This window comes from Callithrix jacchus, chromosome 5 (assembly GCF_049354715.1).
Source record: "Callithrix jacchus isolate 240 chromosome 5, calJac240_pri, whole genome shotgun sequence".
Classification (NCBI taxonomy): domain Eukaryota; kingdom Metazoa; phylum Chordata; class Mammalia; order Primates; family Cebidae; genus Callithrix; species Callithrix jacchus.
The window spans coordinates 41625423-41642873 of record NC_133506.1 but is presented as its reverse complement, the minus strand read 5'-3'; the positions used below and the strand labels follow the sequence as shown (position 1 = coordinate 41642873).

The following is a 17451-nucleotide window of genomic DNA, read 5'->3' as shown; positions in this document are numbered from 1 at the left end:
CTCTAACAGCCCTCCCTGCTATCAAAGTTAGTAATAAAAGGAATGGAAAAGATCATCTCTCTCTCACATAAGAGTATGAAATGAGTGCCCCAAGCCAGCAGGTAGCATTTAGCAACTTCTGTGCTGTGGCTTTGCCTTCTAACACATCACCATCATCACAAGGTCAAGGCTGGGGCCAGCCAGCGAGAAGGAGAAAAAGTTACCTCTGCCAGGGCTTTAGCAATGTCAGCTCTTTTTTTCTTTTTTTTTTTTTGAGACAGTCTCGCTCTGTCGCCCAGGCTAGAGTGCAGTGGCATGATCTAAGCTCACTGCAGCCTCCCCCTTCCAGTTTCAAGCGATTCTCCTGCCTGTCTCCTGAGTAGCTGGGATTATAGGCGCGCGCCACCACGCTGGCTAATTTTTGTACTTTTAGTAGAGACGGGGTTTCACTATTTTGGTCAGGCTGCTCTCAAATTCCTGACCTCGTGATCCGCCCGCCTTGGCCTCCCTAAGTACTGGCATTACCGGTGTGAGCCACCGTGCCTGGCCGAGTATCAGTTTCTTTATCAGCAAAGGGACAGCTGAATACACAGTCCCAGGATTGTTGTAAGAATCTGCTAGACGAATGATTACAGTATAAACTTTGGAATCCAACAGGCAGAGGTTGGCGTCTTGCTCTGCCCCTCACCAGCTGTAACATCTCGGACCCTCTCTGAGCCTCAGTTTCCTCATCTGCAACGAAGGGATCAGGATGCTTCCTCCATTGCAGGGCTGCTGTGAGCATGAAGGGAGACAGCAGGAGTGAGTCCTTGGCTAGGTGCCCGGCCTTGTTCCGATCTGCAGGTGCAGTGACGAATGCCACCTCCCACGGATCCCTTCCAACAGCACAGCTGAGTTGTACCCTTCTGCCTCTGCTCAGCGCCCACGGTCAGCCCTGGGTGCCGGTATAATTAGCTCCAACTCGGTGGTGAGCAGCGCGGCTGCTCACAGCCTCTGACACGACTGTCACCTCCCACTCAGTTCCCCAAACCACAGCGATCCCCACTGTTGAGTGTGCGGTAAGTGCATTCTGGGCACAGGGCGGAGTGCCACCAGAGGACCGCTTACCGCTCACAACCTATGATTTGACACAGGGAACCAAAGCCTTTTCCTTCACTCTAGGACTGCATACCAAAAAGAAAAAAAAAGTTTCGGGTGAAAAAGAAAGCTGCCTTTTGGGTTTGCTGGAAAATCACATTCCTCCAGATCCTGTAGCCGGCGGGAGAAAGGCGTCCTGTTTCTTTTAGAGGCCTCTGCTAGCGGGGCGGGGACGGCCGGCGATTTTCCTCTCTACCGGCAGCTGCTCCTGCCCCTTCTTGAGTGACAGACAAGCAACCCAATTAAAGAAAGAAAGTTCAGCGTGATGGAGAGATGGAGCAATAGGAGCCCGGCCCGGCCTGCGCGGGGCGGGGTCACAAGAAGGCGGGGCGGGCGGAGGCTGCTGGAGCCGCAGAGGCGAGACCCGGGAGCGGGAGCTGGGCCTAGGTCGAAGAGCTGGTGAGTGAGGGGAGCGCCGGGGACCGGGGCGCGGCAGGCAGTGGAGAGGGTCCCGGCCCGAGAGTCGTAGGGGAGACAGGCCGGACCGAGCGCGGCTGCCTGCATCTGCCCCGGAGGCTGAGGGGCTGAGAGGGCGGGCCTGGGCTGGACCAAGCCGGTTCGTCTGGTCCCCGAGGGGTCGCGGCCCAGCAAGGGCCTCCGGAAGGGAGGAGAGACAGGGTCCTCGACCCAGAAGGGGCGTCGCATGGCGGAAGAGGGCGGGCCAGGCCGTCCGGCGCGGGGGCTGGCTGAGCCGGGCAGCGGTCGGAGGGAGAAGGAGGGAGACGTTGGGTGGGAGGATCGGGGAGGGAGGGCAAGGAGAGGGCTGGGAAGGACCCGGAGAGCGCTCGGGGCGGGCCCGCAAGAGTCCGAAGCCGGGGTCCCGCTCGACGGGAACCCTGCTGCCCGGGTCCACCAGCCTGCTCCGTGGATCCTGCCAGTTAAGTAGCCCCCCGGTGCTTGTATTTTCCATCCCCAGCGCTCACCCTTCAGTTCAGGCCCCTTTCGCTTCCTGCCTGGGCAGTTGCAGTGTCCTGAGTGGTCTGCCCGAAGGCACAGGGGCCGCTCTTCTGTCGGCCTTGCACCTTGCTGGGAGAAACCTTTTCTTTTTTTCTTTCTTTCTTTTTTTTTTTTTTTTTTGAAACCTTTTTGAGAGGGAGTCTTGCTCTGCCGCCCAGGCTGGAGGGCAGTGGCACGATCTCAGCTCACTGCAACCTCTGCCTCCCAGGTTCCAGCAATTCTCCTGCCTCAGCCGTCCAAGTAGCTGGGACTACAGGTGCGTACCGCCACGCCCACGCACCCAAAGATGTTTGCATTTTTAGTAGAGACAGGGTTTCACCGTGTTAGGCTGGTCTCGACTTCCTGACCTCAGATGATCCGCCTGCCTCGGCCTTCCAAAGTGCTGGGATTACAGGCGTGAGCTACCGCACCCGGCCGAGAAATCTTTTCAAAATCCAGAGCAGATCTGGATATTTCGGGCATGAAACTGGTCAGCTTCCCACTCCTTTGTAGGGTCAGACCCAGAACCTGACCCAGGCCTTGGAGATATGGTCCCGTGGACCTCTCCCAAATCTGACTATTCCTCCCGCTTGCTCAGTGCTCTCCCCACACTGGCCTCTTTCTGTTCCTTTTACATCCCAAGCTCCCGCCTGCCTTCCTCGGGCCTTTTATTTAGTGTTCCTCCTCCCTGGGCTGCCCTTCCTTCCCCTGCTTAGTCTTTAAACTCTTCTTCAGTCCTTCAAATCTCCGCTTAAGCATCGCCTCTGCAGGGCAGGCATCCCTGTCCCTGACTCTTCGACCAATATCCCACTTTATCAGCCTGGGTACTTGTCCTTCACAACACTTTCAAAACTGCAGTTTTACATTTATTTACAAAAGTATTGGTATTTCTCTGTCCATGCCACCAGATTGTAAGGTCCACGAAGAAGACAGCATCTGGTTTTGCTGCATATTGTATCTGATAGAAATAAATGTAATGTGAGTTATAGATATAATTTCAAATTTTATAGTAGCCGCATTAAAAAATGAAACAGTTGAAAATAATTTTAGTAATATATTTAACACAATATATTCCAAAATTATAATATAAAAACATTATTAATGGGATATTTTACATTCTTGTTTTTTGTCCTAAGTTTTTGAAACCTGGTTTGTATTTCACATGAGGGTAGCCTGTGCCACTATTCAAGTGCCTAGTAGCCACATGTGGCCGGGGATTGCAGTATTGGGCTGTACAGCATTACATACTTCATATACCCTCTAGAGTCTTTTGAGATAACTATTGTTATCTGCACTTTACTGATACAAATAGTGAAGCTCCTCAAAGAGGTTAGTTATCTGCCAGGGATAATTCTAGAGTTTGTAATTGAAGGAGGCAGGATTAGGACCTCTCTCTGTTAATCTTCAGTCTGGTCTATCTTTTCTTTCTTTTTTTTTCCTTTGAGACAAAATTTTGCTCTGTTGCCCAGGCTGGAGTGCAAATGGCACGATCTCAGCTCTGCCTCCCGGGTTCAAGCGATTCTCCTGCCTCGGCCTCCAGAGTAACTAGGGTTACAGGCATGTGCCACCACGCCCAACCAATTTTGTATTTTTAGTAAAGACGGTTTCTCTGTGTTGGTCAGGCTGGTCTCGAACTCTGGACCTCAGGTGATCTTCCCACCTTGGCATCCCAAAGTTCTGGGATTATAGGCGTGAACCACCACACCTGGCCCAGTCTGGTCTTTCTATATACCTCATGCTGACTCTAGGAGGTTAGAGGGTACAGGAATAGGGACCAAACTTCTTTAAAAACTTCAGTGTATAGCATATTCTAGCTTGTTCTGTGCCGAAATAATATGTTCAGATGTAGCAGTAGTACCACTTGCCAAGGTGGCTCAGCAGCAAGCATATTTGATGCAGTTGAAAGAAACCCTGCAAGGCAAGTTCTTTGACCCAGTCACCATACCTCAGCCCAGCCTGGACTAAGTCTGGTCCCAGGACCTGGGTAGAAAAACATACAAACCATGTAGCATCTCAGAGGTGCTGGGAATACTAGGCTTCAGTTTACATCCTGGCCCTTCTTTTTTTTTTTTTGAGATGAAGTCTTGCTCTGGTGCCCTGGTGCCCTGGCTGGAGTACAGTGGTGCGATCTCTGCTCATTGCAACCTCCGCCTCCTGGGTTCAAGTGATTCTTGTGCCTCAGCCTCCCGAGTAGCTGGGATTACAGGTACATGCCACCGTGCCTGGTTAATTTTTGTATTTTTAGTAGAGATGGGGTTTCACCATGTTGGCCAGGCTGGTATTGAACTCTTGACCTCAAGGGATCTGCCTACCTCGGCCTCCCAAATTGCTGGGATTACAGGCGTGAGTCTGGGCACCTGGCCTACAGCCCCAGTTCAGCAGTGGCTCACTGAGTAGCTACCGTGTGACAAGCACTCTTCTAGGCCATTTTTGGTGATTGGGCAGTGTATGTCATAGCCTGCATCTTCAGGACGCTTCAGGTATACTTGCAAAGACAAGACTGGATCACATAAAATGACTAGGAGGTGTAATGTGGTGTGAGGCATCCTGTGCTGTAATGAAGAACCAGAATCAGTATGGGCCAGAGGCTGCAAAGTATTGGCCAAGCTGCGTGATGTGTTTTTAAAATGTTGCATTTAAACTCCTCTAGGCAAGGTGGTACTTCACAGTGTTACAGACCCTACATGGAGGCTGCTTGGTTTATTTACTTACCTGCTTGGCTGCTTAAGACATTTGAATTTATAACCCTATTGGGCATGTTGGTTTAATGTGAGTCACTAGAAAAGATTTGTTGAGCACTTACTATATGCCAGGCATTGTATTGGCTGCTGCTTTGGAACTGATCATAACATTTTCCAAAGTTCTTCCACTAGGAAATAGTAATAACGATAATAGTGGAACACCAACAAATGCTTTGCCTTTTATATTGACTTTCCTCCTGGACTGCCTTCACATATGCTCTCTCATTTTGTCAACAATACACAATATGCCTGCCTAGCAGGTAGGGCTGGGGAAACGTGGTCACAGAGCTTTTGCAATTTCTTTGAAGTTCACACAGTTAGAATTCTGCTATTATACTTACTGCTTTATTATCCCACTTAATGTTCACAACAGCTTTACAGGGTAGATTGATGATAATCCCATTTTACAGGTAAGGAAATTGGTAGTGCCAGGAGCCAAGTTCAGGCCTTTCCCACTCCAGATCACAGCTCCTGTTAAGCTACACTGCCTCACTAGAAGGCCTAAGTTGGAAGAGACCTCAAAAACATCTAGTCCAGCCCTCCATGTAGATCAGAACCCAAGGTCCAGAAAGGCTTGTGCTTGTGGTAGAGCTGTGCTGCAGGAAGAGAGTAAACCAGAAGTGCGGGCCTAGGCCTTCTTTTGTCCCTAACTTGTGGCATGGCCTTGCCAGCTTCTCCGTACTTAAGTTCCCTTATTGATATAATGAAAGGGCTTGGCCTGATTTTATGCTGAGAACAATGCTGTGCTGTTCTGGTTGATACTGAAGGAGTTCACAGTCCAAGATTTTAGTCATAACCCAGGACTCCTCTCAGCACACCACACTCCCACCCTACCCAAGCTCCATCTCCTTATGCAGCCACAGTTTTCTAAAGTTTCATTCTGAAGTTCATCTGTATTTTCCATCTCAGTTTCTGTTTCCTCTCATTTCCAAAAACTGAGGCAAGTAGTTTGTAAACACTTGACTTTTTGTAAATTCATCTCCTCAGTTATTATAATTAGGGATTTGGAAAGTTCTAGGCAATTAATAATCCTCAGTCAGTAGTGTTTTCACTCTCTTTTAATGGTAGTTAGGTCTGGAGGCACCCTGGAGGGAATTTTGCTTTGGAATTCTAGGGACACAGCTGTGTGCCAGACAGTGTGCTGCAAACTGGGGGGAAGAGTAGGTGGGGGAATAGACTCGGGCTTCATGAGTCTTTGCCCTCAGGTTGTCAACTCTCCTGGAGTGTGGGTCCACCCTGGCCACCTGTTAAAATCGTCCGGGAGTTCCTAAATGCCCTGGGGTGTGCATTGATGGTGTACAACCAGAGTTGAGAACCACTGGTTTTCGGACTGTATCTGAACTTGAACCTACATCCCAGACTTTAACATGCACTTGAACCACTCCAGGATATTGTTGGAAGGCAGATTCTGATTGGGTGGGTCTGGGCTGGAGAGGCAGTTCCACATTACTACAGGCTCCCAGGGATACTGCTGCTGCTGGCGTGCAGATCACACCTATAGTAGTCAGGGAAGAGACTGCACATAGAGAACTGTAAATCAGTAGGATCGTGAAAGTATGTGTAAAAGACTGGGATCACAGGTGAGGATGCAATAAATTTTACCTGAGGTGAGAGGGTTAGGAAAGCCACATAGAAGAGTGATTATCTTAGCTGGACCTTGCAAGTTGAGTAGAAGTTTGGCAGCTGGACAAGGAGGAGGAAATAATAGCACAAGCAAACATACAGACTCAGAAAAGCATGGTTTCTCAGGGAGCAGGTGGTCTGGTGAGAACATGGCATCTGCAAAAGGGAGTTTGAAAGCCAGTCCCACTGCAGAGCCATGGTGGATTGAATGCTCTGCTAAGGAGTTTACTTAAGCACTATTCTTTAAGTATAGGAACGCTGTAGAAGTTGTCTATGCAGGGTAAGAGAAGACCCAGGCAGTTCTTATAGCAGGAATCAAGATGAAGAAACCCAAACAGTTGTCCTGCCTCCACACCCTTTCTCACCACACTTTTGCCTCTATATAAGTTTGTGGCTTTTAACTATGCTTGAATGGGTCATGTGTGTAACACACTTCAACAAAAAGGGAAAACCTCAGCTGCTGTTGGTATGGTGGTCCTTCCCAGGGTTTCTAGCAGTAAACGTGAGAACGGTAATCTCTGCCAGTCAAATCCTCCCTTTTCTGGACCTCAAAGTCTCATCCTCATTCAGTGGACTGAACTAAGGGACGTTGAGTCACTTCTCAGATGAGAAGATTTCAGAAGGAGAAGTCTCTTTGAGATCGTGTTCTCGATTAGAAAGTGGGTGTGACCCCAACTTGCCTTCCTGATGAGGTTGCATTCTGTTGCAGGAAACATAAACCAAACTTACTCATGCCTCCTCCATCAAATCAAAAGCAAAATAACTGAACAAAAAGCACACATCCATTCTTATCCCTAAAGGAACAGGAGGAAGGAGGGGAGCTGGAAACCTGGCATTCTTCATCTCAAATTCCTTACTAATAGGAGGGGATCATCTTTCACTTCCTTCCTTGGATGGGTTTTCCAACCCTGCTGTCAGAATCCAGCTCCGTGAAGCAGCAGTCACTGCATGGGTGATTGATAAAGCTCCATGGGGCCTTCTGTAACAGTGATGATTTTATAAGCACACCTTCTAGAAGCCACTTAGAGACTGCTCCATTGGAGACAGTAATGTTCCTATTTTTTTCTACTTTTCCCAGCTCTATATTTGAAAAACTGGCCTTTCATTCTTATGACTCAATAGTAAAATTAACTTCAGGTCAGTGTGTGCCTCTCTCTTATTTTTTGGCATTTTGACTTTTCCAAATCATCCTTTTATCTGTAATGCTTAAAGAGGGGTGGGAGAGAGAAAGGTGGAGAGTTGTTTAATCCGGAAGAGGCCCTCTGAGTCTGGATGTGGAACTACAGCTCCCTTATTCTGATGGTTTGCAATTGAGCTACAGTACTGCTGAGTGGTGGAGCAAGAGGCTATTTATAACCCTGAGAATTCTGCAGTGTTATTGAATTCCTTCGACCTAATTTCCACTTCCTTTCTAGAATGAAAACGAAGGGAGTAAGCAAACACGTGCTGGATGAGTTCCCTACAAGGAGATCCTTTATACTGGGAATATTATCTGGAGAATAGAATTACTCCTAGTCTCCTATCTCCTGATGTTTCATTTCCATAGGGAAAAAAGCAGAGGGATGTTTTCCTCTTTCTTTTAACTAGAGTTAGGAGTACTAACTGATTTTTCAGTAAGACTTATTCTAATGTTTGATATGAAAACAAAGTTTTTTATTTTACTTTTATTTTTTAATAGGGACAGGATCTCACTCTGTCACCCAGGCAAGAGTTCAGTGGCATGATCGTATTTCACTACAGCCTCAAATTCCTGGGCTCAAGTGACCCTCCTGCCTCAGCCTCCTGAGTAGCTAGGCACTACAAGCACATGCCACCATTCCCAGCTAATTTATTTTTTGTAGAGACGAGTCTCGAACTCTTGGCCTGAAGTGATCCTCCTGCCTTGACCTCCCAAAGCATTGGGATTACAGGTGTGAGCCACTGCGCCCAGCCAAAACAAACTTAAACAATGGAAATACTTTGTAGTTAGAGGGTATTGGGACACAGAGGGAACACCAGACCGCCTGTACAATTCGTGCCAGTCCCTGTCCATTTGGAGCCAGCCTGGTTCATAGAAGTTGAAGAAGTCAGAGCCATCGGGTTTAAGCAGACGCAGGTGCTTACTGAGCCTTAATTGGACACCAAGTGCTATGCTAGGTTATGAGACTACAGAGTTGTACCTGTCCTGGAGGAGGAGCTAGTGGAGATGTGTAAATAAGTGACTGTGATAGAGTATGATGAGATCATACGTTAATGGAAGTATGAATGGGATGCCGTGAGAACACAGAGGCTCTTACCCTATTTAGTTTTGCCAGGGAAAGGTAGAGAAAGCTAAGACTAGTACGGGGAGGAGGTAACATCTGAACTATGCTTTGATGCTTGAATAGGAGCTCTTCTTACAATCAGAAGAGGAAGAGAATGTGCAAACGTACGGAAGAATTGAAAGAACATGGCCTGCCTTGTACAAATAGCAGGTAGTCCAGGGAAAAGCCTGGCCAGATTGTGAAGGACCAAATAGCACACGAGGGAGTGTGGCCCACTTTATAGACAATGAGCTGTCTTCCATTACAGTAGTGAGTTCTTGGGAAGGTTTCTTAGCCTCAGTGTGCTTTGGTTTCAGATACACAAACCAGAAATCTCCACAAGACACCTGCTGTGGTTCAGGTGCAGTGCCACCTGCTTTCTCATGGTTTTCCAGCAACACCGGACAACCTGGGATCAAATTCTGGCTGTGCCACTTGCTAGCTGTGTGACACTGAGCCTGCTACTTCACTCTTCTGTGCCTTCATTTTCTTATCTCTGAAGTAGGGATAATATACCACACAGTATTGCTGTGTGGATTAAATGAATTAATATATGTTAAGCCCTTAAAATAGTGCCTTAGCATTATATAATTGTTAGCTAATGCCTTCATCTAGGGAAGTATTATGCAAATGGATGAGAACTAGCCTTGGAGTCCTAAGACCTAGACTTGAGACCCAGTTCTGATGTTATGGGTTGATTTATTTTATTTCTTTTCCCTCCTTCCCTCCTCCCTTCTTTTTTCTTCTTCCTTCCGTCTTTTGGGAGAGAGGTGTAGAAAGAGGTACGTGGAGAATGTTTGTCAATCCATCTGAACTTCAGTTGCCTTACCTGTAAAGTAGGAATGTTATTCAGAGTTCTTATGAGCATCTACTATAATAATGCTATAGAAGTGAACAATCAACTATAAAGAGTCTACCTGGTCTGGGCGCAGCAGCTCACACCTGTAATCCCAGCACTTTGGGAGGCTGAGGCAGGTGGATCACCTGAGGTAAGGAGTTCGAGACCAGCCTTACATGGTGAAGCCCCATCTCTACTAAAAAGACAAAAATTGGCTGAGTGTTTTGGGGGGGCACGTGTAATCCCAGCTACTTGGGAGGCTGAGACAGGAGAATTGCTTGAACCCAGGAGGTGGAGGTTGCAGTGAGCCGAAATCACGCCATTGCAGTCCAGCCTGGGTGACAAGAGCAAGACTCTGTCATAATAAATAAATAAATAAAAACAAAGAGGCTGCCTGTACTTTACGATTAGATATATGATTACTGTGAAGTTACCATATAACTGATTTGTTTCAAACAAATCAGACTTATCTAGTGAGTAAGAGCAAAGCAGAGCAAACCTGTGGGTTTTGCTCTTATTAATTTAGCCATTGTTAATGGCTTACTCAATACCATCATCTTATGCCAGTGATGCTGCTGTCTGCTTAGACCTCCATTTTTAGACCTCCATTTTTAGAGTTCCTGCAGAGCTTGGGGTCAATTTTGGTCTTAGGTGCACTGAGTAGAAACATAGGCTAGCTTAATGTATAGGAGTTTTATTGGCAGGATACAGTGGATTTCCGGTACCCCAAGCATAGGAAGTGTAGCCACATGATCTGGAAATTTATCAGATGGTGGCTTTTCCCATCTCTTTCTGATTTCTGTCTTCAGTTCATTTATATATTTCTGGATTCTTCCTGCAGAATCACTTCCTCTGAAAGGCTCTTGGTTTTTATTCTCCGTATCTTTGGCTCGTGTGAATCTTTGGCTTGTGTAACTCTTTGGCTTGCCATGGTACCTGCTCTGAAGCTTACTGTGATCTTACTTCTCCAGGGCCCATTATCACCCAGCTCCCTTAATGTCTTTTATTTTTATTTATTTGTTTATTTTGGATGGAGTCTCACTCTGTTGCCCTGGCTGGAGTGCAATGGTGCGATCCAGGCTCACTGCAACCTCCGCCTCCTGGGTTCAAGCAATTCTCCCTGACTCAGCCTCCCGAGTAGCTGGGATTACAAGCGCCTGCCACCATGCCCAGCTAATTTTTGTATTTTTAGTAGAGACAGGGTTTCGCCATGTTGGCCAAGCTGGTCTCAAACCCCCAACCTCAAGCAATCCATCCGCCTCAGACTCTGAAAGTGATGGAATTATAGGTGTGAGCCACCACAACTGGCTTGTCTGTCTTTTAAATTCAAGAGGAAGAATTGGAATCGTTCAGCTAAAGTTGGATGTTCACTTTGGTCCCATCAACTATGACAAGGTTATGGAGCGTGTCATTCAGGCTGCCTGGGTCACTGAGAATGGGGGCTTGTTAGTATCTTGCAAATAGTTTGGAGGTTGCAAATCTCCATGTTTTAAAATGTGTATGAATTTTTGAACAGCCAAGAATCATTCAGGACTAACTTTAATAAAGAGAGACTCAACCTAGGATATCTCATATGGGGTCAAGAGAAAATAATAGCTATAACATAATGAGCTTTAGTTTATTTATCTCCAACGATGGTGTTCAGAAAGGAGTTAAAAATAATATGGTTTGTTTCGTAGCAGCACCATCAAAATTAAGGAAGGGTGTAGCTTCATTTGGTGAGAACTTTAAAATGGGTATCCTCACTTAGATTTTTTAAATTCCACTTAAAAACCGTGGACTTTTAGACTTAGAAGGTGTCTAAGATGTCCTTTTCTAAATTAAATCTCAGTTTTCTTCTATTAAAAGATGTGAGTATAGAACTAAAGCTGAGACATGCTTTAGTTCTATACTCACATCTTTTAATAGAAGAAAGCTGAGATTTGGTTAAAGGGATGTGTATACATTGTGAAAGACCTAGGACTAGGCCCTGAGGCCTTTGGCTCTAAATCCAGTCACTTTCTTCAGCAGGGACAATTATCCCAGCCCACTGCTTTTTGTGTTGTACCTTCCGTGCCTGCTTATTTTTAAAAATAAGGCAAAACTCATGAATGATGATAAGAAGTCAGAAATTTCCCTTCAAAGGACTGGAAGGATTGACCGGAAGAGGAAGTATGAAGTCATTTTCTAGGGTGATGAAAATGAAATGTTCAGTGTCTTGTTTTGAGTGGTGGTTGCAGGGAGATGCATGTGTATATTTCTATTATATATTTATATATACAAACATATGTACCCTTAAGCCCTCTGCATTATATTGCATGTAAATTATATCTCAGTTTTTAAAATTGACCTTACAACTGTGCAGTCCTATCTACTAATTACAGTAGGATAAGGATAAGGATGCATCTCTAGGCATCCAGAGATTGATGGTGTCACCCCTGGAACGAAAACTCCCTGCCTTGCTATAACTGGAGCAGAGTATTTTCCTCAGAAATTATGCTGATAGGGCCAGTTTCTTCTCTGAGGTTTGTTGTGTGTCTAGACACATAAAAATTACATGTGAACAATTCTGCCATGAGCTACAGAAGTTAGGGAAGCTTTGTGGGCCATAAGGCCAACCCACTTCAATCCCTTTAGGCTGCGTTTCATTGCAGTGGACAGAAATTGAGGCTGGCTCAGAGGAAAATGGGAAAGCACTGGCCGAAGCCAGTCCAAGTTCTGTCCCGCCATTATAACTTACTAGCTGGGTGACCTTGGGCGCTTAACACAACACTGAGCTTTAGTTGTGCCACCCTCAAATGGAGGTGATAATTCTATTCTGCCTAATTCATGGGGCTGCTGGGACGACACAATAAAATAAGGGAAAGCACTTTGAAAACTAGTTATTTTACACTGTCAAGTTCTGGAAATGCTGACTTTTTTTTTGTTTTTTGTTGTTTTTTTTGTTTGTTAGTTTGTTTTTTATGACAATAGACTTCTGCAGCATCCCATCCTGACTAGAAAATGGTCATGAAAGCATCCCTCGTTCTGAGGCCTGTGGGCTTGTGGGGACAGGATTTTTACTCCTTTTCATCAAAGAGGTTTATATTTACCAGGCTTCAGGCTGTGAGAACTGACATCTGTGTTTGGGCTGAAAAATTGATAGCATACATGCATAATGGCCTCACAACAGCTATGCTTTGTATGCCAGGAGAGGCAGGTGGTCCCCATTAGTGAGGCATGAATTGTGGGTGAATGGCTAAACCTCAAGGATGCAGAAAGGTCTTTTTCATTAAGGGAGAGGCCTTTCCTGAACTTATAGGCAAGGAATGTAAATATACATTGAAATAATCCATCAGCCAAGTGACTTCCCTTCATCAGACCTTGGAGAGAGAATGCTTTAGTTACTGCTTAGAATACCAGTAAGCTATCAGAGTTGCCTAGGATACCAGTCACATGGGCCCATCTTCCAGACTTGCTCAAGATGATTTATTTTCCTTTATTTTGGTGAGAAGTGGGGGAGGGGGTCAGAGGTACTTGCAGAGCCCTGGCCTTAAATAGAGGGGCCCTTGTGTGAGGATATCCTTACCTCCCTCCACTCGAGTTGTCAGCAGCCCCTGCCCTTGGCAGTAGGGACAAAAATAGCATTTCCTGTCCCAGTTCCCTTCCCCATTTTCTGATGTCGTCCCACACAGAAGAGGCTTTGCATTGTGTCCTTCGAGGGGAAAGGAGTGGCATCAAAGAGTGCGGAGGAAGCAGGAGAGCATGTAGCTGGGCCCTGCTGACGCTGGGATCTTCCTAGGATGACTGCAGAACAGAAGTAGCCTGGCTCCTCCAGCTAACAACTCACCCAAGAAAAGGCTGTCTATTCTTATCTGTCTCAGAGCATATGCTTCTCTCCTCCCAAGGTCTCAAGACAGGAATTTGCAATGAATATATTCTTCTACCACTGAGTCCTCTTGACTCTTAAACTGAAGCACCACATTGGCACATCTTACTACTGGCTGATCTATGAATGAGAGACAGTTTGTCCCATTTACTTTTGCTGCTTTAATCTCAAGAAACAAAAGCCCAAGGAGAGGTTGTGGTATGATCTAGGAAAATTCAAACCAAGTAGTTTCATGTGTTACTTTATGCAGTGTCTGTCTTCAGACTCTTACATGTAACAAGAGTGAAAAATGAAGATGTATTCTGACTTTTTCCACCTTTCCGATTCCTTCTCCCCAGGCAGCTGCGTCTGTGTTTTTGTGTTGGGGAATTAGAGCCCACTGGGAACGATGCCACCACCGTCAGACATTGTCAAAGTGGCCATTGAGTGGCCAGGTGCTAACGCCCAGCTCCTTGAAATCGACCAGGTACGCTCCTGAAATGAGAAGCAGTGATGCAAGGAAAAGGACCTGGGGAGTGAATGCAGAGGGTATCTTGAGGGTTAGGGATCGCTGGCAGCAAGAGGAAGAACCAGCAACAGAAAGGCCAAGATTTGGGCCTGGCCCACCCTAGGGAAGGTCGGCCACCATGGCTTAGGAGAGGCTTCCTCTTCAACAAAAGCTATTAGGAAAGAAGTTCATTCTCATGCCCCAGCTTGACCCTGGTTGGCAGCCCCTCTCGTCCATACCTTGGCGTGAGTAGGATGTTGCTGCTGTTGAAGGCTCTCTTTTTCTCTTTCAGAAACGGCCCCTGGCATCCATTATCAAGGAAGTTTGTGACGGGTAGGTTGAAATGGACCTTGTTTTCAACAGTGGCAGCTCCAACTGAAGGAGCACTGCCACACCTTGAGGGGAGTTCTGGGGAGGATCTCTAGTTAGGCACGTCCCCAACGTGGGACTCTTAGGACTCACTGTCCTGGGAAGGAAGTACAGTTGACAACAATGCCCCTAAGATGTTTATACTTCTTCATTTTTTCCTTTAAGTCTAGCATTGCCCTGTTTGAGGTCCTGGCAGGATCTGAGGACCCCTCCTTAGTTCCGCACACCTTTTGTGGTGTCATCTTTACGAAAGGCCAAGTCCATGATTTTTTCAACATGACAATCTAAAGCTTTGATTTTTTTTCCACTGTATTCCAAATAGGCCACCCAGTCCTTTGAGCAACTCTACCAAAATTACTTATGAGCAGCTCTGCACAAGAGCGTGGCCAAGTGGGATATACTGTTTTTCTCTTCCATAGGTGGTCATTGCCAAACCCAGAGTATTACACCCTCCGTTACGCAGATGGACCTCAGCTCTACATCACCGAACAGGTTAGTACAGGGAGACACAAAATCAATATGGGCCTTGCTTGGAAGTAAATGACCCGAGGAGACAGCACTATTTATCTTCACTCAGCATCCAGGTAGCTTCCATGTGTTAGGTAAAGAATTGCTCCGTGCACAGACTGGGAAGTGTCAGCCCTTGTTCCTCCCTAGTGGCTGGAAAAAGGTAGCTTTTACTTCCTGAGGGTCCAGGGTGCCAGAAAAGAATCTTAGAAGCTCTTTGCCAAAGAACAAGCAGAAGAGGACCCAACTGAAGAGCCTCAGTTACATCTACTGTGAAAAAGACAAATCTGTGGATTCAACTTGCTTGTACCACTTTAACATTTTATCTTAGTTATTGTTCTTGTTTGTTTGTTTTTCACTACCTAGACTCGCAGTGACATTAAGAATGGGACAATCTTACAACTGGCTATCTCTCCGGTAGGTATTCTTCCTTCCTGAGGAGTTTATTTGTGTCACAAACAAATATGAGCACCTACCATGGGCCATATTCTGTTCTAGAAACAAGGACTCTGGAGATTAAAAAGTCGGTCTTTTTGTATCAGGAAATAATACAGGAAAATAAGTCTGTCTTGGTTGTCACTACCTAGTGAGGAGTAAACAAATGCAATATAAGGCCTTTCTCAAGGGTCTTGAGAGAAAGTTGCTTAGGGAGCTGTGGGAACTCACAAAGGGGACCACCTAACCCAACCTGGAGATTTCCAGAAAGCCTTCAGAGAATGGGTCACTTAGCTCAGATGTTAACGGATGAGCAAGAATTAGCAGGACAAAGAAAAGGAAATGTATTCCAAGCAGATAATCAGCGTATGCCAAGGCACGGAGGTGTGCTGTGTTTGGGAAAAGCAGGAGTGCTGGATGGCTGAAGGCTTGTAGCAGTCATTGAGAAGCCAGATATTCAAGGTTCCTTGATGGCCTGCTCATGGGTTTGAAATCTCTCCAGAAGGAAACTAGGGACATAACAGCCCAGTGAAGGCAGATGATAAAGGAGATGAAAAGATGGATATGAAGAATGTCTAGGAGGTAACCTTTAATGAGTATGGTGATATGCTGTATGTGGAAGGAAAGGGGAGAATGGAGGATGACCCCTGGTTTCTCCAAAAGCAGCCCTTAAAGGTCACTAAGGAAGCAATCAGAAGGGTAGAAAGAACACCAGGAAGGTGAAGTGACTAAGGAGCTTTGGGCAGGGAGAGTGTCAGGAATGAGGAATGTATGGTCTGCCATTTTTAATTTAGTAAACTGGGAACAGAAAAGCTGTCTAATGACTTGGGAGGTGAAGAGAACACTGGTGATCTTCTCAAAAACTTACGGTGGCGCAGCCAGGTGGCCAAATTGAAGTGGGTCAAGTAAAAGAAAGGTAAAGTAAGGACTTTGAGTCTACCATTGTATCAAGAAGATTGGTTTTAAAAGAAAGCAGACAGAGAAGGTGGTAACTTAAAGGGGACAGGGAGTCAAAAAGATATGCTTTGTAAAGCATTCATGGGTTTCACAAATGAAAAATTTTCACAGAGATGTGAAAGGTCTCCCCCCAACTCCTGTCCCCATCTGCCCAGTTCCCCACCTTTCTGACCCTTCATGGTGATTGTTTCTGTTGCAGTTTTTTATGTGCCCTTAAGAATGTGTTAAGATGGAAGAAAGGAAGGTTAAAGGTGCAGGAAAGCAGGTATTCAGTAGAACAGGACCTTATTGGACCAGGAGAGGAAGGACTCAAAGCCTAGGTAGAGGGAATCACCTTGACTGCTAGGCCCATGAGGAAGACAGTCAATGTGGTTGCACCTTTGGTTATGTTTGTAGAGGGCAGCCAGAAAATTATTAAGGGCACGATGGTGCAGAGAGAGACTGGTTCATCTGAGAGGAGGGGGGGTATGAAGTGATATCAGCTAACATTTACTGAATGCCTGTATTTTGCTACTTTATGTAATTATCTAATCTTTACAAACATCCCATGAGATAGGTACTCTTGCCAGCGCCATTCTGTAGACAAGGAAACCAATGCTTGGAGAGGTTAGTCACACAACTAATAAAGTAGCCAAGCCTGCTCTCAGACCCAGATCTGTCTGTCTCTAGGCCCATATTCCTTCCATTATGTTCTTCTGCCTTCCTCTCTTGTCCTGAACTCTTCTCATCTTAAGGACTTCATTCTTCCCTCCTAAGCTCTGGTAATTTAATATGATAGCCTGTTATAAAACTGTTAGACAGCAGAAGAGGTTTCTCTTGAGTTACTTTTATGGAAGTGCCGACACATTTCACAGACCTCTTGCACAGTGTAGCTGATTTTCCCAGAAGTATATCACTCTGGAGCAGGAGGCAGCAGCCCAGAAATGCTGTCTCAAGAGAAAAGTTGATATTTGGAGTTGGAAGTTTCAAAGTGGGATGTAGACCAGTGCTCTTCAGATTGTTCTATGCTGTGACCTTTTCCTGTGCTGCACATTTTCTCACTGCAGAGATAGTGAGGGCTTCTGTATCATAGAGAGCTTTGTGCTATGAAGGGCCAGCTTTGTAATAGTAAAAGAGGAGAGGCAAAGGGGAGAGGGACAGCAGGCCTGACTCCTTGGTGGCAGCAGGAATTGAGCTCCAGTCACTTGCATAACACTGAGAAAAAGGAAAGAAGACCAGGAGTATTTCCCCAGAACTACCACTTTGACAAACAATCATACGGACTTTGAGAGAAAGTTTTAAAAAAATGGTCAGACATTTCACATTTGAGGATT

General features: G+C 45.9%; 1 protein-coding gene across 4 annotated transcripts in view; it reads left to right on the top strand.

The window, feature by feature from the left end:
- Positions 1–1447: 1447 nt before the first annotated feature.
- ELMO2 (engulfment and cell motility 2) overlaps positions 1448–17451 on the top strand; it is a 40114-nt gene continuing 24110 nt past the window's right edge. For 2 of the 4 annotated variants that reach the window (XM_035298748.3, XM_035298747.3), the window contains exons 1-5: positions 1448–1515; positions 13722–13849; positions 14163–14203; positions 14659–14731; positions 15113–15163. In XM_035298748.3, coding sequence (XP_035154639.2) covers positions 13772–13849; positions 14163–14203; positions 14659–14731; positions 15113–15163 — 243 coding nt within the window. In that variant the 5' untranslated portion in view covers positions 1448–1515; positions 13722–13771. Of the gene's footprint in view, positions 1516–1752; positions 2330–13721; positions 13850–14162; positions 14204–14658; positions 14732–15112; positions 15164–17451 lie in introns of those variants that run through there. The other 2 variants (XM_054255413.2, XM_054255412.2) reach the window with 1 other exon arrangement.